Source organism: Gallus gallus, chromosome Z (assembly GCF_016699485.2).
Source record: "Gallus gallus isolate bGalGal1 chromosome Z, bGalGal1.mat.broiler.GRCg7b, whole genome shotgun sequence".
Lineage (NCBI taxonomy): Eukaryota > Metazoa > Chordata > Aves > Galliformes > Phasianidae > Gallus > Gallus gallus.
Window position 1 is genome coordinate 57,942,265 of NC_052572.1, and position 23,818 is coordinate 57,966,082.

The 23,818-nt window shown below is 41.5% G+C and overlaps 1 protein-coding gene across 1 annotated transcript in view; it reads left to right on the forward strand.

The window, feature by feature from the left end:
• Positions 1 to 2,332: 2,332 nt before the first annotated feature.
• The window catches only part of PCSK1 (proprotein convertase subtilisin/kexin type 1), a 31,142-nt gene continuing 9,656 nt past the window's right edge, over positions 2,333 to 23,818 (forward strand). The window contains exons 1-11 of the mRNA XM_003643060.6: positions 2,333 to 2,732; positions 3,635 to 3,739; positions 6,920 to 7,030; positions 9,149 to 9,295; positions 9,734 to 9,810; positions 11,887 to 11,975; positions 16,055 to 16,227; positions 18,818 to 19,030; positions 20,219 to 20,319; positions 21,282 to 21,515; positions 22,872 to 23,029. Of these exons, the coding sequence (XP_003643108.2) occupies positions 2,553 to 2,732; positions 3,635 to 3,739; positions 6,920 to 7,030; positions 9,149 to 9,295; positions 9,734 to 9,810; positions 11,887 to 11,975; positions 16,055 to 16,227; positions 18,818 to 19,030; positions 20,219 to 20,319; positions 21,282 to 21,515; positions 22,872 to 23,029 (1,588 nt within the window). The 5' untranslated portion in view covers positions 2,333 to 2,552. The remainder of the gene's footprint in view (positions 2,733 to 3,634; positions 3,740 to 6,919; positions 7,031 to 9,148; positions 9,296 to 9,733; positions 9,811 to 11,886; positions 11,976 to 16,054; positions 16,228 to 18,817; positions 19,031 to 20,218; positions 20,320 to 21,281; positions 21,516 to 22,871; positions 23,030 to 23,818) is intronic.

The following is a 23,818-nucleotide window of genomic DNA, read 5'->3' on the forward strand; positions in this document are numbered from 1 at the left end:
CAAAAGTAGTAACAGATCCATCGAATCATCAAGGTTGGAAAAAACCTTGGAAAAAAAATCATCTAGTCCAACTGTCAGCCTATCCTCACCATGGCCACCAACCATGTTCCCCAGTGCCAGTCTTGGGGCTCAAACTTGAGCTATCATGTATAAGTATTTTAGCCCTACTAACAAGCAGAGAACGGGGCTTTGTGTGTAAGCACTCGGCTTCTCAAAGCCGGTCTGTCTCCCTTTCTTGTGGACATCTTTTGAAGCATCAGAAATCTGAGTGGGAACACACAACTAGAGCTTGAAATCATACAAGCCTCTTGAAAAGGAGGAGGAAAGAAAAAAAACCCAAAACATGCACACAAATCCAATTAAGCACCAAGAAATACTGTCTGTATAGTGGCTGTAACCTACAGTAGTGTAATGAGGGTAACTTCTCAGGATGTATGAGGTCATGTCCATTATCATCTTCCTCCAAATGCCCAGGAGCCAAACATAAACAGAAGCTCTTCCAAATACCCCCGAGTTGGGTGCCCTGCATGGGAAGCATCCTGAACATCAACATGTGATTCCCACTCAGTGATCACATTAAAAATAAAGCCAAGCATTTCTCTTCTAGCATTTCTCCACAAAAAGAAAATAAATCCTTATCAGAAGGCAGCTCACTTAGAAGTAACTCTGTCTGGAAAACCAAGTTAAATGTAAGCCATAGTGTAGAAATAATCTTTTTGTAATTGTTCTTATGTCTGAGTTTGCGCTCACCGGAATACCATGGGGTGCTCTAGGGGCTACGTGTATCTTCCACAGATAAACAACAAACCTGAAGTGCTCGTGGAGCACAAAACAATTACTGTTGGCTCCACCTGAGGCTGCTGATCAGGCTGTTCCCTTCATTGTGCTATTATCAGATGGGGGCAGAGAAGGTTGGACAGCAGCGCTCATTAATGGATAGGACAGCCAAGTCTGCAGAGCACGTGACTCGTTTTCTGTCAGAGCTCAGACACCTGTGCACACCTAACAACAGGCCTGAGCAAAATGATTTCCCCATGAATAAAGCACAGTGAAACGAGTTAAGAATTTGGAAAAGAAAATGCAGATTTTCAAGACAGTCTCAGAGAGTCTTGCGAATATAAATCATCACCACACTGATAAGTGGCTTTCCTTTCATTTCTGTATACAGATGTTTCTGTGTAGTTGCAGAGTATCAAATATACAATTGAAGCCAAAGTGCAGTAGCGGTGATGAGAACTGAGAGGTGAAAAGTCCTTTGTCTTCTGAGTAGAACAGTACCGATAAAATTGACACAGGAAAAAGCCTGCATGGACCCAGAGACAGTTCGACAGGAAGAGCACACTTAAAGGCAGCCTCAGGAACACAGTGCTAGAAGTGGAGCTGAGAGATATATACGGTATTGGTCCAGAAAGGTTAGGAAAATACATTTTTTGGCAGAGGGCACTGAGAAAATCTTGTGCAGAATACAGTAAATTGAATTGAACAGAAAACACATCCAGCCCCTGGCTTGAATTTGACAAACCCCGGTCTGCCCTTAAGAGTGCTGCAGAAAGCGAGCGCTGCTGAATGTCAGCATGGTGTAGCATAATTTTATGGACATTCTGTACTGACATTCAGCAATATCGGTGCTTTGGTGCACTCACTACGGACACACCCTTCCCTCGAGCCCCCCTCGGACTCCCACTCTGCTCTGCTCCATGGGTGCACTGCCCACGCTCCACCCGCAGAGTTCGCAGCGGGAGCACAGGGAGGAGGGAGGGTCCCTGCCCACCCCACCTGCCGGAACGCCAGCCTGTTAAAATTGCCTTGTTTTCACTCGCCTTCGTTTCGCGTTTATGTTTTCCATGCTCTTCCTGTTCTAACTAACGAGGAGCTGGGTAGGTGTACCTGCTACACTACTGCAAGCAGTAAACTAGACCAAGCTGGACATTCAAGCGTCCAGTTCAGAAGTTGAATAGTAGTTAAATTCAGTGAGCAGTCCCATTTCAGGGTGAGGACATTTGTCACCCCGCCAGGCTGGGCAGCAGCGCCAATTCACACTGCATCCCTATGGGAGCCGGAGGCAGCGACGCGCATCGCTCAGTCCCGCAATCCCGGGTCGGGAGCTCCATTCAAACACACGTTCCATTCTTTCGGATCGTGCGGAGGGAGATTCGAGCGCGGCTCCTCCCGAGCCCCCCGGGGCCGCCCAGCCGCGGGCTCTACGCGCACCACGGCAACGGGCTCGGCTCCCCCCCCCCACCCCCCGCGGCCCCGGGGCGTCGCCCCCGCCGCCCGTCCGAGCGCCCGCCCCGTGGGGAATCACCACCCCGCTCGGGGGCCAGGTACACTTGACGTCAGGATGGCTGTCGTCGTTTTGACGTGTAAACACTCATTTCCATTCCGGCACCGGAGGGTCTGGGAGCCACGCAGCCCCGGGCAGCCGCACCGAGCCGAGCCGCGCTGAGCTGTGCCGCGCCGCGCCTCGCCGCGCCAAGCCCAGCCGACACGAGCCGAGCCCAGCCGAGCCGGGCAGCGCTCGCCTAGCAACGCCGTCCCGCCGCCCCACAGCCATGGACGGGCCCCGCCGAGCCGGCCGGTGCGCGGCCCTGGCGCTGCTGGCCGCCTGCTGCCTGGCCCGCGGCGGCGGCGCCGAGCGGCAGTTCCTCAACGAGTGGGCGGCCGAGGTCCCGGCGGGCCCCGACGCCGCGAGAGCCATCGCCGAGGAGCTGGACTACGACCTCGTGGGGCAGGTAGGGGCGGGCGGGCGGGTCGGGGGTCCCCGGGGCTCTGCCCTCCGGCCGGTGCCGGCGGAGCTCGGGCACGTTGCGGGTACATTCCCCCCGGAGCCGCGTCCCCGCGAGCGGCTCGGGGGCTCCGGGCGGGACGGGGCTCGGCCCCCCGGCTCCCCGCCCCGCCCTGGGGCGCCGTCGCGGGGCCGCTCTCCCGCAGGCCCTCCCGGCGCTTTTTCGGGATGCCGTGACGTCAACGTTGTCAGGGATGAGTAACCGCCCGTGGGTGACGGCTCCGTCCCTCCTCCGGCCGGGGTCCGGGGCAGCTCGCTCCGAGAGCGCCCCTCTCGCGGGTCCTGGAGCCGCACGGAGCTGTCGCACCTGAGCCGCGGGCAGGGGCGGCCGTGAGAAGTGCCGCGGATGGAACTGCTCTCCTGTGGGAGCGCGGCTGTACCTGTCCGGCCGTCAGCCGGTCAGTCTGTTGGTCGGTCCATCAGGCAGTCGGTTTGTCAGTCGGTCAGTCGGTCAGAGTGTCAGTCTGTCGGTCTGCAGCCAGGCTGTCAAAGTGTCACTCAGCGTCTGTCAGCCTGTCAGCCACTCAGTCTGCCAGTCTGTCTGTCTTACAGGTCTTTCAGTCTGTCTGTGGTGGTGCTGGTCACTAGTGCAGGAGCAGCACTGCTGTGCTGACTGCTCTGCTACTAACAAGTGCAACTTCATCAGTGTAAACCAAACTATTCCCCCATACCTTCTGTGGTAAGGCTGTGATAAGCACCAAGTACTTGAGTAACGTCTTACTTCAGATTCACACAGCTGAAGGTTGGTTCCTTGCCCTTTCAGGCACAAAGCTGTCGGTTGTGAGTATTGGTATGTGTTGTCTGTAAGGAAACACCTTTCCGGAGTGAAGGTGCTCCTCTGTCTTGCAGATTGGGTCGCTCAAAAATCACTACCTGTTCAGACATAAGAGCCACCCGCGGCGGTCCCGGAGAAGTGCCATTCACATCACCAAGAGGCTTTCTGATGACGAGCGGGTGAGTATTGCATCCCTTCTCCTCCTCTGTCCGTTCCGGCTGCATATTCCCACAGCCTAACGAGGTCACTGGCAGACCTTCCTCGCTCTGCAAGTCTGATTTTTGATGAAATGCATTCAGCATTTGGCTTGCATTGAATAATACTTAATTATTCTGTGATTAACGGGCAGAGTCTGATCCTCTCGACACATTTCTTTTTTTGCAAGTGCTTTCCAGTTGCAGATTTCAGATACGCAGCGCTGCAGAGGTTTGGAATTTCAGGTCTGTTGCTGATGAAAATATGAATGAGGAACCACAGAGTTTAAAGTAAAAATCCATAGATGCAATCAGGCCATGCCTGTGCAATTGCTATGGAAATTAGGTTTGATTTACTGTGATTGAACACTGGAGGAAAGAAAAAAGAAGGGAGCTGCTAGATCTATGAACTGTACCTAAGGCATGCCCCATGGAGCAGGCTCTGTTTCTCTGCCTGTACTTAAGAGAGAAGCTTCCTTGCCTGTAGACGTGGTGAGGAAACACGGTGGGTGGCAAATTTAAGGAACAGAGCAGGATGCTGTCAAACAGTATCAGACACATATCAGAACGCCGACATTTGAATTTCAGATCAGCTTTATTGCAGCGTTGGTCCAAAATGTCAAGTGTCTCCATTGTGAGCATTTTGAGTTGTGTAAGGACAAATCACTTGAGGGCAAGTAATTGGTTATCAGAGTGCAGTTTTTGGATGCAAATGTCACCTAGGAGAAGGGATTTTGAATGAAGAATTAAGGGAGGGGTAGAGGCTGTGTGTTTGTTTTGCGTGTTCTGGTTCAGAGCTGTCCATTCCCATCTACCTCCTTTCAAACGCTGTTATAATGGTTAAAATCTTTGAGGTGAAATCATTCTAAAATGGGGGTATTCAAAGCCAAAGTTCGGTATAAGCAATCATCAATAAAGTCTGTGTGTTCTAATTCTTACCAACTCCATCAAGCTGCTGGAGTTCAGGAAGCATTTTGATTAACTCTTTCCCAGGCAAAGTATTTAATTTTTGGGTGTGCTGTGTGGAGCCAGAGGTTGGACTCAACGATCCCTGTGGGTCCCTTCCAAGCTGAGGTGTTCTGTCTTTATTTTGGGATTTATACACTGCTGTAGACTTACATACTTAGACCTCAAAAGTGGCTTCACACTGCTGCAGGTGATTTGCTAAATTTATTCCAATTTCCCTTTTATTTACCATCTAGTATGCAAATTAATGATGTGAATGAATGAGGTGCAATTATGCCATTATGTAAGTATATAAACACAAGGTAATCATATGGTGCTGTGTAGTTATACGCGGACCTTTCCTCCGAAGAGCAACAGCCCACTAAAAAGATTTAAATTCATTCTTTAAAAAGGCAGGGGGAGAGAGGACAATCCTGCTTTTCTTTGTGTAGTGCCTTTGAAGTTCTTACAGCACGTTAAGAGTGAAAGCCGGAGCGCAAAGCTCGCCTCTAACCTGAAAATGTATCTGCTATGGGCATCCCAGTGTTTGCAGTAAAACAGGTGATGGCACTGAATGTGTCAAAAGGATACAGTTATGCGGTTTCCTCACTTCTTGCAGTAGGGACCTGGATCCCAATCATTTTCACTGCTTTACGTACCAGTGAGTGGAGGTCTGGCAGAGAGCCGTCTGCTCTTGCAGTGGATGGATAGCCTGAACCTCTCTCAGCTGCTGAGTGACAAACGTTTGGCTTGTTTGTCAGACATATGTCCTCAGTAGTTCCAGCTCATTTCCCTGAGAGCAGCTGTCCGCATCAAAAAACAGCGAGCATGGAGGCTGTCAGTTCTTAATTACTGTTGGGTGATGAAGAGGCTAAGCTTTGCTGAGGGCATGGAGGAGGGATAAAGGTGATTGCAGTAACCTGGGCACAAGTACACACAGACCTGTGTATCAGTCGTGCAGTTTAGAATGCTTACACTTGTGTTGGCATCGTCTTCTGTATTCGTCTTCTGTGACTAACGGTGCTTTTTAGGGGTTTTTGCTCTAAATATATAGCAAAGGGAATGGCATTAGCTTTCAGTATGTGCCTGGTGTACCTTCTATTTTTAATGGTTTATGTTCTTGCGGAGGATTCTCATTAAGTTCTCCTTCGAAAATGAAGACGTATTTAAATCAAACCAGTACATGTCTTTATTATAATATTTTCCAGCTCACTCTTGGTATACTCATATATGGTGATAGATGTCAGGAGCACAAAGTTATGGGATGACAGCAGGCAAAAATGCTGAAATCTATGCAGATGTTTAAAGCAAAAGGTTTAGATTCAAGGCAGTCTCCACCTGAGGATCACAGCAGGACCTTGCCAGTCTCCTGAACACGAGCTTGCATTGCTTGTTTGGAAATTGGGAAAGCATCACCTTGGTCAGTGTCAGGCTGTCCACATGCTAGCAGTGGGCAACGTTTATTCCCATTTCGAAAAGGAGCACACAACAGAGGTGGGTATCAGAATGTTTTGAACTGGATTTAGTAACGCGTTGAAAGGCAAGGTAGCCCTGTGACTTACAGAATGCTGTGTTTGTGCGCAAATGCTACGCAATTCAGTGTAAGGATGCATTAGCAAAACACACTGAAACATTTTGGCTCTCAGTTGCCTTAAGTGGAATTACGCCAGTGATGAAATTAGTCCCATATTCATAGTTCACTAACTGATCACGCCTCAAAACACCAATGGGAAGGAGACTTGAAGGTCCGGCTGGGCTGCGGGTAGCATCATAGATATGACTGCTAGACTAAAGCCTGAGATAGTCTTTCATCTTTTCTTTGAACTCCCACTTCAAGTCGATAGGCATTAAAATGGAGATAGGACAAAGAAGCAGGCTGTAGATTGCTTCCTAAATAACCTTCTCACCATGCTGCACATTTGATATAAAAGCCTGCTTTCTTTGGCATTCACTGGGGCTCAACTGCTAACTTGTACTTAATAATTTTGATTGCACTGCATGGTGATTTCACCATGTCCCCTTCCCTAAGGAACACTGTACTGCAAAATAGATAATTCTCTCTGCATCAGACATTGCTTGTTTTTTTGTTTTTTGTTTTGTTTTGTTTTGTTTTTGCATTAGGCATCAGTACTTTTCTGTGTGAGGAAAACCCTTATCCTTTAGGCAAAGAAAGTCCCCATGTATATGGCTTACTTCTTGCATCTGTATAAATAACTGCAGGTGTCATGGGCAGAGCAGCAGTATGAAAAAAAGCGAACTAAGCGTGCTGCTGTGACAGACTCGGCAGAGAATCTCTTCAATGATCCTATGTGGAATCAGCAGTGGTATCTGGTAAGAATTTGCCTTATTGAGGAACTGGGGGCGACAAATTTCGGTTGTGCTATCAGCTGTACTATTTTATTAGTAACAGAGCGAGGGGTTGATAATAGAACACAATATATTAGATAAAATCTGTCTTTGTTATGGCTTAAAAATGTTTGTTGTCAGCATGTAAGAATTCCTTTATCATGTCTGAAGCTGAGTGCATATTCCTTCATTAAAATTGATAGTGTGGAGAGCGTACTCTCCACGACATGCCTCCAAAAAGGAGGCAAACTCCTCCCCTCCAAAAGCATGCATGCACATACAGCAGGCACCTTGAACCTCTTGGTCTAGGATGTAAGTAGAAGTGATTCTGTGTAGCTCACATGTGCAAAATCGGAAGAAAAAGAAGTTTCCTGACCTCTCTAGCTTGAATATGTCAAGTCAGAAATACAGTTAATCACTTATATTTTATACAGTTTCTTTTGAGAGTCTGTGTTTCCACAAGCATCTCACTGTACTTTCAGTCTAGACGTCAATGCTTTCACTCTGAATGGGGACAGGTTAAAAGGTGTACAGCAAGAAAGATGTTCAAAGTGCAAACACAGCCCAAGTGACTAGCAGTACTTTATTTTCTTCAGTTCAGCTTAGAAAAACCTGCCCAAACTCTAGGCTGTTTGCACAGCGCTTTGCCCTCTCTTCCCTTTGGGTTAGAAAAAGTAAATTATAAAACACATAGCATAAAATATTTCCTTGAAGATTACTGCAGACTTCTTTTCAGCATGGAAAATGGTTATCTTTAGGAATTATCTTTTAGGAATTCTCTTTGAAGCTGAGAATGTGTTTGCTTGTTTGCCTGCTTTCAATAGGATGCAGGAGATATCCAAGATGTCTGTAATGGACAAAAGCACAAACACACACAGTTCAAAAACTCTTTTTTTTTTTTTTTTTCCAAAGAAAAAGCAAAGTCTTGCTCTCTAAGAGACATAGCTGCACTTCATTGTGATTTTCACTTCTTTTCCCTCCAGCTTACCCATATGAGAAGCAGAAAACATGATGCTTACTCTTGTTTGCAACGCACGTTGATTTTTTCTGACTAAATGCATAAATGCATCAAATAGTTTCTTCCAAAATGCTATCCTTGCCTTGAAGTAAATTACTTATTATCTGATTAATGACAACAGTTTCTAACTTTTATTCTGTGTGCCTTCAACCAACACCAGGAAAAAATGTTTTTCTTATGGATTCTAGAGAACAAAACTTGAAACCTCAAAAATTCTCTCAATAACAGTAGTCAGGAAAGAGAGCAAAAAGTGAAAGAATCGCCATAATGTACTTCTTCCTCTGAGCCTCATATTTTGTCCAATATTCTCTTGGAAACAAAGAAATGAAAAACCTGTGATCAACTAAGTTAATATGCACAGGAAAACACAAAGTGCTCAGTTTTATGTCTCCATTTTTATACTGTAATAAGTAAAGCTTCAAAATTTGATGTACATACTGCACACTTAATATTAGAGAGGAAAAATGACTTGCTTAGGAGATGCTCTTCTGAGAGCACTTCCACTTGCTGTGGAAAGGAAAGGAAAGCTCTAGATGATTCACGCTTCCAGCTGATTTACCACAGGAACAGTAATGAGGGTAGTAAACAGAAAGTTGTGATTCAGCACAGTTGTTCCTAGCCAAACAACTCCCTTAATTGTTTTAGCCATTAATTATTCTGCTCTGGCTAACTTGAATGTCAAAGGAGAAAACACGTTTGGAGAAAATACAGCTTACTGTGCTGTGGGCTACTTACTGTCTTTTCATCAGGGGAAAAGAACAGTTAGTAAGTCTGATTATTGACTCAGCTTTCCAAGGACCATGGCTACATCTCTACCATTCCCATCTTTCTGTTGCATGCCTCTAATAAACAGAAGGTGCTTTTTATTCAGAGGTGGAAGCTTCAGATGACTGGGCTGCTATCTTTTGGTGCTACTGGCATTTGAACAAACTGTATGCTGTTTTTGTTTTATTTTTTCAAAGTTTGAACAAAATACACAAATTCAGCCTGGAATGGTTTAAAGAGCCTTTAGAATATGTCTTTGAATCTGTGTACTGTAAGCGGATGCAACTATTAATGCATTTGTAATCCATTCTGTTACTCAGCAAGATACAAGAATAACTCCATCTCTTCCCAAACTGGATCTCCACGTTATTCCTGTGTGGCAAAAAGGGATTACAGGCAGGGGTGTTGTCATCACGGTATTAGATGATGGCTTGGAGTGGAATCACACTGACATCTACGCCAACTATGTAAGTTTGGGCATTAGATTGCTATGGAATAGGTTAACTAATTGTAAGTTTGATATGCGGACACTCTTGCTGTCTCCATGTTGCTGTCTGTTTTGTAAGGTAGCTCCTACATTACAGAGAATGAAATGTTTGCCTCAGGCATAATTTGGAACCTGGTCTGTGTCACAGGAAGTTGAATGTTATTTAGCAAAGGTAACTTCTTCTTTTCTCAGTGTATTTAGTTGTGTACATGTTTGTATACAGTGGTTTAATGCTGAATTATTAAAGCTCCATGAAAAATTTATGGAATTGTTAATGTTCATCAAATTCTATGCACTTGATTGCTGCCAGTATGAAGCACACCAAATGAATAAATAGAGGCTCTAGAACCCATTTTGTTACACATTTAAAAATCCATTTCCTACTTGTCCCAATTCATTCTGTTTTTTTTAAATGCAGGATCCAAGGGCAAGTTATGATTTCAATGACAACGACTACGATCCATTTCCTAGATATGACCCAACAAACGAAAACAAGTGAGTAGCCTCCCAGTTGTGTGAAGAGAACAAAACAGTGCAGTACTTTGTGTGCTACAACATGCAAATGTAGAAGTATCTGTGACTCCTATTAGAATTATATATGAGAGGAAAATTTGTGCTGTGGAATCAGAGAATGGCTGAGGTTAGGAGGAATCTCTGGACCAATTTGGTCCGAGCCCTGCTGCCCTGCTCTATCAGGTACTCTTTGAGATGGTTGCCCAGGACTGTGTCCAGAGAGCTTTTTGAGTGTTCCGAGGATGGAAACTCTACAACCTCTTCTATCAATTTGTGCTGGTGTTCAGGTAACACTCACAGTAAAAAAAGTGTTTCCTAATGCTCAGGCAGAACTTTCAGTGTTTTCATTCGCACAAACATTTTTACAGACGCTGGAAATTAAAGAAATTAAATTTTCACATCATGATTTCTCCATATCATAGTATGTGTAAAGTCTGATATATTTCTGTAAGCTGAACAGAACAATCTGTTCATATCCCCTTGTGTTTGTAGAATAATACCTATCTAAACAGATTTTGACTTTCCCTGCTTTGCACTGGGAATCTTAAAATGCATCTCTTGTGGAGGACTCTGTAAGATACTGTTTCTTAGAGGAATCTACAAACCTGCCCCCAAAAAATCTCATCCTACCTGGTCATTTCTTGTAGTCTAGGACACAGTTTGTGATTTTGGCAGTACCTTCTGGGCTAATAGCATGTATTCTAGCTCAGTACAGATGGGCACAGGTGCAGTCGTGCTTCTGACTTCATCCTCTTGTATGGTCGTGACTCTGCAGAAGGTTTCATTCACTTCCTGGAAAATCTTTCAGGTAAAAGGTGTCTGGAAGCATTGTAGACCAGTTTTGGCCTGAGTGTCTTCAAGATGATAACTTAGGAAGTTTCAAAAGGTTTGCACACAGGCATCAGCCAGTTTGTTTTGCGGACTTGTTTGTCTCGGAAGGAGTGGGGAATTCTCTTGATCTACCACTCTGGTATTCAGTGAGACATCACAGTGGATCTGTCACACCTGGGAATATTCATAGTAGTTCTGTGAGGGTTTTGTCCTTCAGAAGGAGAACAGAGTGGAACTGTTTAAAAGCTGGTGGAAAGAATAAGTGAATTTATTAAACCAATTGGGATGCCACTATTCCATGAAGATGCAGTAAGAAACCAAAGCACTGTTTCTTTACTGTCTGTCAAACAGTATGATAGCATCCACGGCAACATAAATCATTGTGTGGGGAAAAAAGCAGTCAATCAATGGATAAATGTCCAATGAACAAGACATTTGAAAAATGGCATTTCTACTTCACTACAGCATTACTTAAGAGCAAGAGTACATTATCCGCTTGCTCTGATGATATTATCTCTTATATCTGCCTGTATTACCCCTAATCTTTATTAATAAGTAAATGGAATACAGCCCAGAAGCATTCAAACAGTTAATTGAATAACAATCTGTAGTATTAAATAATGAAACTCTTCTTCAAATACATTTACCTGAAGATTTTCTGTATCAAAGAGTAAAGATCTGCCTGTGGCAAACAAACAAACAAACAAAGAAAAAAACATAGTATGTACGTGGTTACAAGAAAAATTTAGCAATGGTGAAGATACTTTGAAGGCTAACTTTCTTAAATCCTAAATAAAGACAGTCCTTAGGGGAAAAAACAAAACAAAACAAAAAAAAAGAAATAATATCTAAAAGTGTGGCTAAAAAAGTCTCACTCGTGTTTTGTTCTGAAAAAAATTAACATCTTAGTCCCCCATAATTTTACACTATTCTTATGCTCTGCTAAAATAAGGGTAGCTAATAAGCGAATGAGGCTTACATTAGTTATTTATCATCTTGTCATGATGATTATTTGACCATTAAATCCGTAAAATCATACTGACTGAAGTCTAAGGAAAACAAATATTTTTGTCTACTGTGAATATAACTCCAAAGCTATTCAATAGCTGCATTAAATTCAGTTCGAGGCAGCCACCACATCAAGAACGTCACTGATGAGTTTTTGTACGTGTTACGTGGAAGTGTCCAGGATATGAGTGGTCATTTATTCTTGCTATATTTATCCAGGCATGGAACACGGTGTGCAGGAGAAATTGCCATGCAAGCCAACAATAGAAAATGTGGAGTTGGAGTAGCCTACAATTCTAAAGTTGGAGGTAAGAAACCAAGAATAGTTAGGTGTCTGATGTGAATGGAAACCAGGAAGCATCACTCTCGCAGTTATAGGCTACAGGATAGAGTGAAACTGTTTCTTAAATTCCAACATATTTTCTGGATTCTGGTTTTCAGTTCAATATAGGTAGATCACATAATATGTAACAACAAGAAAATAAGAACTAGAAAATAATAATATGAATAGTAAAAACAATCTATTTTGTACCCAGAGATAAGACTGTATCTTTAAAAGAATGATGGACTCACTTCTTATAGCTGGTTATCTTGGTAGAAGATGGCATGGGAGAGGATTTTAGCAGAATAGAAGAAAATATATCCAAATTTATACCCACCTTTACTTACAGCATATTATTTCCATCTACACAGTTACGTTCAAAAAAGTCATATCAGTCCAGATACTCATAGTGCTGTGGTTATTATCATCATAAATTAATTTTGAAAATAGGTATTTATACTTGTCCATCAGTCAATATTTTCATTTTTTGAAGAGGTGACTAAAAGTTTAATCCATTAGTGATATATGAAATAGTTATGATCGAAGTATCAATGGTAAATGGTTATTTAGCTCAGAGGAAGATACTTGTTACAGTCCTGGTTTTTCCATTACTCCATTTTTCCTTTTAAACAAAGGGATGTTAAGTGGCAATTGACACCTTTAACTGTCATTCCCACCATTTTAGTCTTAGGTTCGTAGGTTCCCATTTACTATGCTGAGCTGTCACAGATGTCAGCTTTGCAGTCTACCTTTGCCACAATGAATTATGCTGTCATGCTCTGTTTAAATAAAATATCTCACTCACAAGATGAAGATGGCAGATTTTCAAAGCAAGGCAAAGTGGATGAAGTTGCAGTGATGTCTGAACTCCTGCTGTGCCACTATTTTAAGGTACTTGCATCTACACAGAAGGTTTTTCCACAGTTTTCATTTGCAAATGCACGTTAGAAATCTGCGCTGGGTGATTTGTCTACAAAAGGAAAATAACAGGAGGAAAAGCAATCCAGCACTCCAAATCTCAGAAATCTGCTTGTGCCTGGACAAGGAAGGAGAAAATTAGGAAAGTTGAAATAAATTGTAAGCTGGTGTGTATGACTACCCTGATTATGTTAGGGATGTAACAAAAACTCGTTCAAAGAGCAATAGAAGGTAGGAGGAGTCTTCAAAGGATTAGCTCAATTTGGAATTTGCTCTGGGTGCTCACGGGAAGGCTTTTTTGAAATGGGAGCTATGCAGAATTTATTTCTTTACAGTTTTTTGTTTTTTTTTTTCCTTTTTAAGTGCATGAAATGATGTATTTCACACTTCTATTTGAAATTAGTTCAGGATGGCTTCTTTAAGCAGTTATTTTCTTGTTTCACTTGCCATGCTGCATGAATCCAGTGGTCCAGAGCTGTTGCATTCTCTCTGATAGTCGTGGATATGTGCTTCAGAGAAAGAGACTCTGACACTTGGACTGTGCTGTTCTCTGACCTTCAACAGCAGAGATTGCTTTAACTTTGTCCCAATGTAAAATAGTCAATTCATAATTCTTTGTTTTTTTGTGAAAATACTAGCTAAAAATACTAACAAACAATCTTGGGTGTTCTAATTTGTCGTGCTAATGTCTGGCCCTGTTCGGTACAAGTCTTTTCAAGACCTTGCGTCTGTGAAGCCCACATGCTTTTCTGTGTATGGTGTGTAGCAAATGCTTACTAATGTCAATTTTAAAAGTGACACCTTTCGATTTCTTTTAACACGAACCTCTTGGTTTGGATAGAGCTGAGAAACGTGTGTATATTTGTTGTAAAGCAGGCATGCATATCTAACCATCACACCATGCTACAGTTTCTCTGGTGCTACCATGGAAATCAAATGATGAAGAAGCTCCATTTTACAAAGGACTGGGCTGAGAGTTCACACATAGTGACGTGTTGCTAAAAATAGCCTTCTGCCATGCAAATGTATATACGTCTCTGAAATTACCTTGGGCTTTGCCTGCTTTTCAGTTTGTGGGACTGATGATGAGAGAAGGCATGCGGAAGAATTTATGCAAGAGTAGATCATTGGAATCTGCTTAGGGAAATATTACTGCAGTCATCAAATCTCTGGGTTGGCTTAAACGTGCAGCATTTCTGGAGATTATAAAGACAAGGCAATGATTTTTTTTCTTTTCTTGAGCTGTTTTTATCAGTGTGTTACCAGTGATCTTGTTTTATTCTTTGCTACATTATTTATCAGCTGTCTTGGCTTGATCTTGTTTGGGAAATATCTTTATACTGTTCTCTGCATTCCCACTATCTCGTGATGTGTTACAACCCAGTGCCCAAAGCTTTCAGTCATTTTCACACAGGCAGATCTTTGCTCACAGCACACTGCTATGACTGAATCTCACAATTCTAAGCCACCTGAAATAGGAGTGCTCAAAACGTTACAAGCTTAAGCCTCTGGAGGGTAAGTGGTATTTTTAGACCCTGAGGCACAGGATATACCTTGATTCTTTTCTCAGCTTTATGAGTGATAGCAGTATCAGTGGTTGAGCAAATTAACTCCCTTGTCTCTTTTTGCCACTTATTAATATGAAATAACCATAGAATTATAGGATAGTTTGAGCTGGAAGGAAGCATAAAGCCCACCCAGCCCCAACCCCATGCCATGGGTACATCTACCACCCACCATTTCAGGCTGTCCAGGGCCCCATCCAGCCTGGCCTTGAGCATCTCCAGGGATGGGGCACCACAGCTTCTCTGGGCAGCTGTGCCAGGGCCTCACCGCCCTCTGAGTCAAAAATTTCCACCTAACATTTAACCTGAATCTCTCCTCCTAGTTTAAAATAATTCCCTCTTGTCCTGCCACATCCAGATGTGTAAAAAGTCATTCTCCCTCCTGTTTGTAAGTTCCCCTTGTAAATATTATTAAATAATAAAGCTCAGCTTTGTGAGAAATGATTTTAGGAGTCTTAGGGTCCAGCTGTGTGCACAAAGTTATGCTTTTTTAATGGTTAGTAGTGAAAAGGAGGAATGACACACATAGATGCAAGAGTTTTTTTTGTTTGTTTGTTTGTTTGTTTGTTTTTTTCTAGAGCAATCACATTCTTCTTGACGTGTTTTGGAGAAATTCCCATTTAGTGGAAAACACTAGAAAATCAGTACTCAGAATTCTATAGTACTCATACTGCTGTAGTATAAGCTTGGCAGGTTCAGGAGAATATTTATTCCTTGAAAATGGGCTGAGTCCTGACTCCTGTGGCTCGTATATTGCTGCTGTTGCGGGGAAAGGCATACCACAGTGGGTTGCCAGACTGCTGCTGTTCCTGTCCTCATCCAGCCCTGGACAGTGGTAGCAATCCTATTGCAGGGCTAGAGTTTGCAGAGTGGGAGATCCAGTGCAGATGAGCCACTGTCTGCTGCTGAATTTTAAGTACCACTGATCTCAAGCTTGCTCTGAAGATTAGATCATGCAGTTCCTAATAAAATGTTAATGGCTAGATATGACTAGTCTCTGTGGATTGCTCGCAGTGGGAAAAATGTGGTAGTAAAACAGCAATGAGAATTTTTTGTCAGGAAGAATGAAGAACTGTTGAAATAGGACCACAAAGACAACACAAGCTTAATGGCAGTGAGGACTGAGTGTATCAGTCAGCACAGTCATAACTAGCTCTTAAAAATAGCGTTGGTAAAACCTATGTAGTTCTTATGTTACAATAGCCATTTCAGAAAAGAAGTCTTTTGCAGAATTAGGTGGAAAAGAATGAAGTCAAAAAAGCTCAATGTAATAACAAGAAAACAGGAACACTAAATGGAACACCATCTTTTTGGCTTTCTGCAAAAAAAGAGAAAGAAGTCAGTAAGGCGCAATCAAGATTTTTGTTCTTGTTTTTTTATTTTTTATTTTTTTCAATGTGCACAGAGAGCCCCAGGCTCTGCAAAAAGGTTAACTGTGCTGTTTTACACTGACCTTAGTATTATCTAAATGAATAGCAAAAGGCTATGGTGTAGCAGTTTTGCTGGAAATGCAACAGTCAGGTAACAAAGGGGAAGAGGAAAACAGAAAGTAAATACAATCTGCTTGTTTTTCTTTGTTAAGGTATACGCATGCTGGATGGAATAGTCACTGATGCTATTGAAGCCAGTTCAATTGGTTTCAATCCGGAACACGTGGATATTTACAGTGCAAGCTGGGGCCCGAATGACGACGGTAAAACTGTTGAGGGACCTGGGAGACTGGCACAGAAAGCTTTTGAGTATGGGATAAAACAGGTATGATACTTAAGAAAAAAAAATACAATAAAATGTGGCAGAGGACAGAATTTTAAAATGATTTGTCTCAGTCAGGAAATGAAAGTGATTTGTGCTCTATTCACATAACTGAAAAGGAGAACAGAGATTTTAATAGTGCCGGTCAGAAATTACCGGCTAGAACATGACTTTCAAAAAGGTGCCATTAGAGCCTTCTTAAGCTTGTTTTAGCTGGTATTCTCCACAGATAAGCTTTCTTCTTCCGTCCTTACTTCTGCTGCCTCTATCTCACCCTACCCCCACCCTTCTCTGCCGCTTGTTTTGAACTGAACAGTAATTGGATTTCTGCATTGAAAGCCTATAAAAATTTAATACAGAATTTCTGCTTCGTGAATATTCTGCTGTATGAAATTCTGATGCATTCTAGCGCCCTGTAGATGGGTTTGTATTGTGTTACTTGCATTAGCTGATAAATAAATGCATATCACGTTCCAATTAAAGCGACGACAGTAAAAGCGCATAATGAAGAGTAATGGAAACAGAGGTTTTACAAGTTGGTGTGTCTTTTTTGTTATGCTTTTTTGATCTCATTGGATGATAAGTGGCATACTAACAGAGCTACTGGGGATCTATCAAAAAACTGCTCTTGCTCTTACCAGTGAGGTGAAAAGATATCTAAAAATATACAGGCACTAATATAGAAAGGAAATGTGAATCAGAGTCAAGAAAGGAGGAAAATGGAGAACGCATGAAGGACAGGAGCAGAGCAAAAGAGGATACTGGAAACAAAGCAGACAGGAGAGAAGAAAAAAGGCAAGTCTGACAAGTGACATGCTCTGAGGGAAGAGTGGAGGTTGAGGAATGGGTTTACGATAACAAGCATGTCTGTCCAGGTGTACACGGCAAGAAAAGAGGGATAGCAAAAAGCAATAGTTAGGGAACCAGTGTTCAGTGGTTTTACTCGGAAAAAAAAAGCAGGTTATTTGGTAAAGAATGTACCTTTTTTTTTTTTTTCAACTGGTTTTGTTTAATGAGGGGATCAGATTTACCCATTAACTTGTCAGGCTTCCTCTGACAAGGATCTGAATGCTCTCCATTCCCTATCAAGTCACTTAGAGATGGGGTTGCCAACAAGTTAAGTTTAATCCCTGACCCCTTTATTGCTGGCCCAGTAAAGCACTTAAGCATGTGAATAGCCTTAAGCATCTGTGAGCTGCTAGAAGCACTCCAACAGAAATCAAACACCTGTTTACATATATCATTGCCTTTCTGGACTGCAGCCTTGATTCTCAAAACAAAATATTACGTCATTTTCTGTAACTGATGTCAGTTGACCTGCATATTTCTGTAATTTTATCAAAAAGAGTGCACCTTTTTAGTTTGTTTGTTTTGTTTATTTTTAATGTTTTAAGTGCTGCAAATGTCACTCACTGCTTGCATGAATAAATCTCATCTGAGTGGGGATGTATTTCAACTGCAGTTTCCAGTGAATATACATATATTAATAAAGAATAATATACAAACTTCAGCTCCTCAAATGAAATGTATTTTCTCTTATGAAGGATTATGTCAGCATAAGACTGAACTGAATAGCTGGTGTATACTTTCTCTGTGATAGCTGTGATGGTTCACGTGCTGCTGCAGCACTCTGTTGTCAACTGTCAGCATCAGTTGTTAGCTGATGGTACCTTATTACACTCTAAGGCCCAAGCAGGGAGTGAGGGTGATTACATCCTGAGATTGCTAGTGCTGGTTCATGGATTTGTAAGAAAAGGGAGGGTTTTCAGCCAGGTGTACTTACTGGTTTTCTGTTTTTCAGAAGTGAGTGTTAGCAATGAAAGACTTCATTACAAAAAAAAAAAAATGGTGGAAGAGTCATATTATGTATATCATTTTCACTTAGCCATAATTTCCCATAAAAGAGAAAGGGAAAAGGGAAGGGAAAGGAGAAGGGAAGGGGATGGGGAGGAGAGGAGAGGAGAGGAGAGGAGAGGAGAGGAGAGGAGAGGAGAGGAGAGGAGAGGAGAGGAGAGGAGAGGAGAGGAGAGGAGAGGAGAGGAGAGGAGAGGAGAGGAGAGGAGAGGAGAGGAGAGGAGAGGAGAGGAGAGGAGAGGAGAGGAGAGGAGAGGAGAGGAGAGGAGAGGAGAGGAGAGGGGAAAAGGAACAAGGGAAAGGGAAAAAGGGAAAGGAAAAGGGAAAATGAAAGAGAAAGGGAAAAGTAAATAAGGAAACAGAAAAGCAAAAACAAAAAAGTGTTTTTTGTACAAACGTTCAGCACTAAACACAGTCAAGTGGGAAAATCTTACCTATTGATCACAGATGCTGTTTTTAACATTAATGCCTGTTTTGAGGAAAATTACTGTCCCTGGACACTAAACATAGACTAGTCAAACTAAAAGATACAGACAAACTAAGGATGTACTATAGGATTGAGATAGAATATCTCAAGTAGCGTTATTTTTTTCTATATGTCTTCCATGATGTTTATAGAAGATTATCCGTTTCTACCTGAAAATGTTATTTGTGTTAGGGTCTCATGTAAGAGAAGCTGTTAAGAATGTATTATGATGACTGAAATCTGTGTTATAACTGCACATTTCATTTCCTCTAGGGCCGAAATGGAAAAGGCTCCATTTTTGTGTGGGCTTCCGGGAACGGAGGTCGTCAGGGTGACAACTGTGACTGTGATGGTTACACTGATAGTATCTACACTATCTCCATTAGCAGTGCTTCTCAGCAAGGCCTTTCTCCCTGGTATGCAGAGAAGTGCTCTTCAACCCTGGCCACAGCATACAGCAGTGGGGATTATACTGACCAAAGAATAGTAGGTTGTTTTTACCAGATTCAGAACAAACATAAAAATGTGTTCTATATGTAACTAACAAGTTGGAGTTCTTAAATGCTTAGTGTCTACTGCTTGCTTTTCATATGCTTTACATGCTTAGTAATTTCATTTTCAGACAGTAAGGAGTTTGTAGTCCAAAACATGTTTGTATTCCCGAACATCTACTAACGTAAAACAATGGCTGGTTGTTGTATCAATGCATTTAAATTAGCATGCTGAAATCTTCTGACATTGAGTGTGACAGAGGTCTCTGCGTGAAGATGGTCGCATTCATCACAAAGAGAGACTTAGAGTATACGCAAAAAGAACTTGTGAGGTTAATGTGCCCATATGAGTTAGTGTTTCTGTACATGTTGTCACTCTAATACTTACTTTTTGTAAGATTTTTAGCCCCTCAGTTCCTGCTAATGACAGCAACAATGGTGCTTGCAGACCTCTAAAAGGTACCCAGTAAGTGGACAACTCAGCCTTCATTAACTGTGCAAGAAATAGCTTGTACTAAAGAAATTTGCCATGATAAAATAATACTGAAGGACCTATGGGGTTTTTTTTTCAGCTCTGGTTGGTGGTAATTTTAGAATGAATTATATGGATGGAGATTAAAATAATGTCATTGTGAGTTAGCTGAGGGACTGGTACTTCCTAAGAGATTGCTCTTCAGATCTGAGTTGTAAAGGTCTCACTGTTCCCCCTTTCTGTTTCTAGAGATACATGAGCAGATGAGTTTGGTATTTAATTGCCAAATAAAGCACATGTTTCATTGCAAATTATAGTTCTTCTGCTGAAGAGAGAGCAGAACACTAATACTAATCCTATGAGTAATTTTCTAGCAAGCAGTAATTTTGAACGTTCTAGGCCCAACACAATGATCTGTTTTTATGATTCACCAGTAGGCCTGAAACACTTATTGTGAAATGTTAGAATAAAAAAAGATACTCAGTGTGGGAGTGTTTTGTTCAAACACAAAGCATTTTGATACAAAAAATATTGTTGAAGTAAAAAGAGCAGAATGAAATATGAACAAATTTAAACATCCCTCCCTTTGCTGGTAAGGAATGTATAAATAAGCATCAAGTGAAAAATACATGGTTACGTTTGTGAGTGTGGATGTGACAGTATTTACAACTGTTTATTCATGAAATCTGTTTTTTGTTGTTTTTCTGTCAGACAAGTGCTGATCTTCACAATGAATGTACAGGGACTCACACTGGGACCTCTGCATCTGCACCATTGGCAGCAGGAATTTTCGCTCTTGCTCTGGAAGCAAAGTAAGATGTCACAAAATTAGAATTGAAACTCTTCCCTAATATCTTCCCTCAAACATTGCCTATGTCAAAATTAAACTGTATCACACTGCAGCTCCACTTTTTGTCAGTCAGTCTTGCTCAACCTGATGACAAAACTGAACAGCTTTCTGCCTCATGCCTGTCTAGCAAATCAGAACCTAGATAAGTAATATGTAATGACCAAGGAAATTTAGTCCATTTAGTGTATTGTTGATAATTATTTACTGAGTCAATCAGTAGCACTTAAAGGCATTGAGGCTGTACTTCTGTCAAGAGAGCGTAATTTGAAGACGATAGAATGCAGGAGTATGAGTGAAGTGTTTAATCAATGTGCAGAATCTTTCCTGGCAATGATGAGACATATAATTGAAGGTACACAAGCTTGACTTTCAAAGCAGGGAGAGAGCAGGTATGTTCACACCCTGCAGGCCTGATAGTTAGGTAGTATAACTTGGAGGTGAGGGTAAAGAATAGGACAGGACAAGACAAGGCAGTGGCCTTTTCACTTCAGTTGTTAAGGTGTAGGCTTAGCACTTGAATAGTACGTGTTTGGCTCCATATTCTATTGCGTACTCCTTTGATGATACCTAGGACCATATTTTAAAGATTGGAGTATAATCACAGATAGACAGAATCAAATGCCCAGTGAATTTTCACACCCAGCTTCCATAATGACTGGTGGGAAATACTGCTTTTGCTAGATAAATTTAAATGCCTAAGGAGTTTTGAGTGATTGGACTCTAATCTTGCTAGATACCAGCTCTTAATTTACGTAGAAATCTTGTCTACCCGAAGGAGTATTGTCAGGATAAGCATGGACTTTTTCTTTTTTTTTAATAATTCAGTGCTAGCTACATTTCAGAAAGTTTATATTGCAAAATAGTAACTAAGAGAAAAGTGATAGTCAGTACCAAAACAATTAACCAGGATCATTTTCTCAACAGCCCAAATTTGACATGGAGGGATATGCAGCACTTGGTAGTGTGGACCTCAGAATATGATCCATTGGCTGGCAATCCAGGATGGAAGAAGAATGGAGCAGGACTAATGGTGAACAGCCGATTTGGATTTGGACTACTCAATGCAAATGCACTGGTGGATTTAGCTGATCCCAAAAGATGGAAAGGTGTACCAGAAAAGAGAGAGTGTATTGTCCAAGACAAAAGCTTTGAACCAAGGTAAGACATTAGCAGTAATTAAGCTTGTGTCTTAGTAAAGCGTGAAAGATAGTACTGCACACAGATTGCTCTAAATCAAATTGAAATTAAGAGGTATCCTTTGATTCATTTGGTTTTGCTCAGCTGACGGGAAAGCAACATTTGTTTGTTGGCTATTTTTTAGTGTAAAACTGATTAAAATAACTAGCGTGACCCCTCACATAGAATAAGATCACTATGTCTCTTTATACAGCCAGCGTATGGGTGGATAATGCTGTGAGACCAAATCTGATCAAATAAGAGTGTTTAGACTGCTATCAGTGGATGAAGAAAAAGATATCAGAGTTTTTCAGAGTTGTTTTTAAAAGGAACATCTGTAATCAGTCTTAGCAACTCTTCTCACGTGACACATAACGTATGTTGAAGCCAGGGTGATATACTTAGCTTTAGTCCCATCTACAGCACTGCTCTTACGAAACATAAGTGTCCCTAAGGCTCGCTGAAAAGAGTTACAAGCCATAATCACTAATGACTGCAGCACAGTAAGCCTAAGCTGAGCTCAATGTACAGGTGGGTTATATCAGAAGTCTGGTAACCAGATTAACCTGGTTAATCAGTAAGGGCCTTTATTTTTTCTACCTGTTCATATGTATGTTTGTTCTGTAGAATAAATACGGTATTTCAAAGGTAGAAATTATACTGCGAGTGCACTAAAAATCTCTGTAGAAATTGATTGCGATGTTTTGGATTTCACTGCTTGGTAACCTTACTATTTATGCTATTTTACTATCAATTTGTTTTTATGAGGCCTCTCCTTTCCACAGAGTGTTGATCTAGTACTGATGTGTGTTTGTGTTTTTACTGCAGTCTTCTTCATTACATTATGAAACAAAGATCCCAATATTCTGAGTTCTGAATGATTTCTCTGGAGATTTGGATACCACGTTCTCATTACTAGTAATGGAAATTATGCAGAGAATGCTATGCATAGTGCTCTGAGAATGTACAGAATAACTAAGGCTTTTATTCTAGAGATGATGTTAATTACAAAAGTTTAAAAGCACTAATGTTCCTGTAGTGTTTTAAGTCCATGTTAGCAGTTCGTCTGGATATTTCAGTGAGGCAACTATGTCTAGGTCTGATACAATTATGTGGTGTATCTAACTGCAAAGACTTATTTTTATAGTTTCTGTGGGACAACAAAGTGCCGAGAGAAATTCAGTTATCAGACCTGCTTGCTTGCTTCTGGAGTGGATTGCACAACACTAGCGTCTACTGTGCCTCCATTCTGGAATGACTGTTAAATTCATCTCTACACTTCACATATTAATCCATAATCAAATATTTCTGCAAATAAAGCTTCTGTAATTTTGCCAGGTTATTAAGAGCAAATGAAGAGGTCATCATTGAAATTCCCACAAAAGCCTGCGAGGGTCAAGAGAACTCAATTGCATCTCTGGAGCATGTGCAGCTTGAAGCAACAATTGAATATTCCCGGAGAGGAGATCTTCACGTCACTCTGGTGTCTCCGTCAGGTATGGGGAGCATTAGAAACTACCTGTATATTCTTTGTGGATTAAAATGCATAATTACACAAATCTAGTCACAGTGAACAGAGGAGTGTGAGAACAAAGCATCCTGGAAATGAAGGAACTGGTTCTCTGAATCCCTTTTTCATTCTTGTGTTTTGGGTTATTTTTGTAAGAAGATGAATGTAAATCATACTTTAGAAATGAAGGTACTATTTCTAACATGTTGCATTCAAGCAGCAAGACCTGTAAAAATTGAGAGTCCCTGGTGGTATCAAATTATAGTTTAATAATGCTTATCAGCCTTACTGTGATTTAATGACCTAATGGAAAAGTGGGGAAATCTGACTCCCTAGATTTCATCTGTCTCCCCACTGGAGCATGTAGAAAAAAACAGTATGTCTCTGTTTGACACTTTAGTACAACTGTACAAAATGTATTGCAACATGGCAAGCTGACCTTATGGTGCATTGAAATAACATCATGAGAGGAAGAAAAATAAAGGAGAGTGAGTATAAACAACTTTGTTGAAAGTACGATCTTCAGTCAGTTCGGCTGATATTATTCAAAAACAAAAGAAAACAGATATGAATTTAAACATCGGGCTAATCTAGTAATTCATAGATGATAAATAAGTAACAATTTGTTCATATTGTTGTTAGATGACCTCACTTCAAAGCAGGTTAAGGTATTGCACATATAGTATACTTACATAGCCTAGCTTGTCTGAGATTCATCTTAAGCCTGCCTCTTCTTTCCGTTTTTTCTGCTTTCCTATGAAACATTCCTACCAAA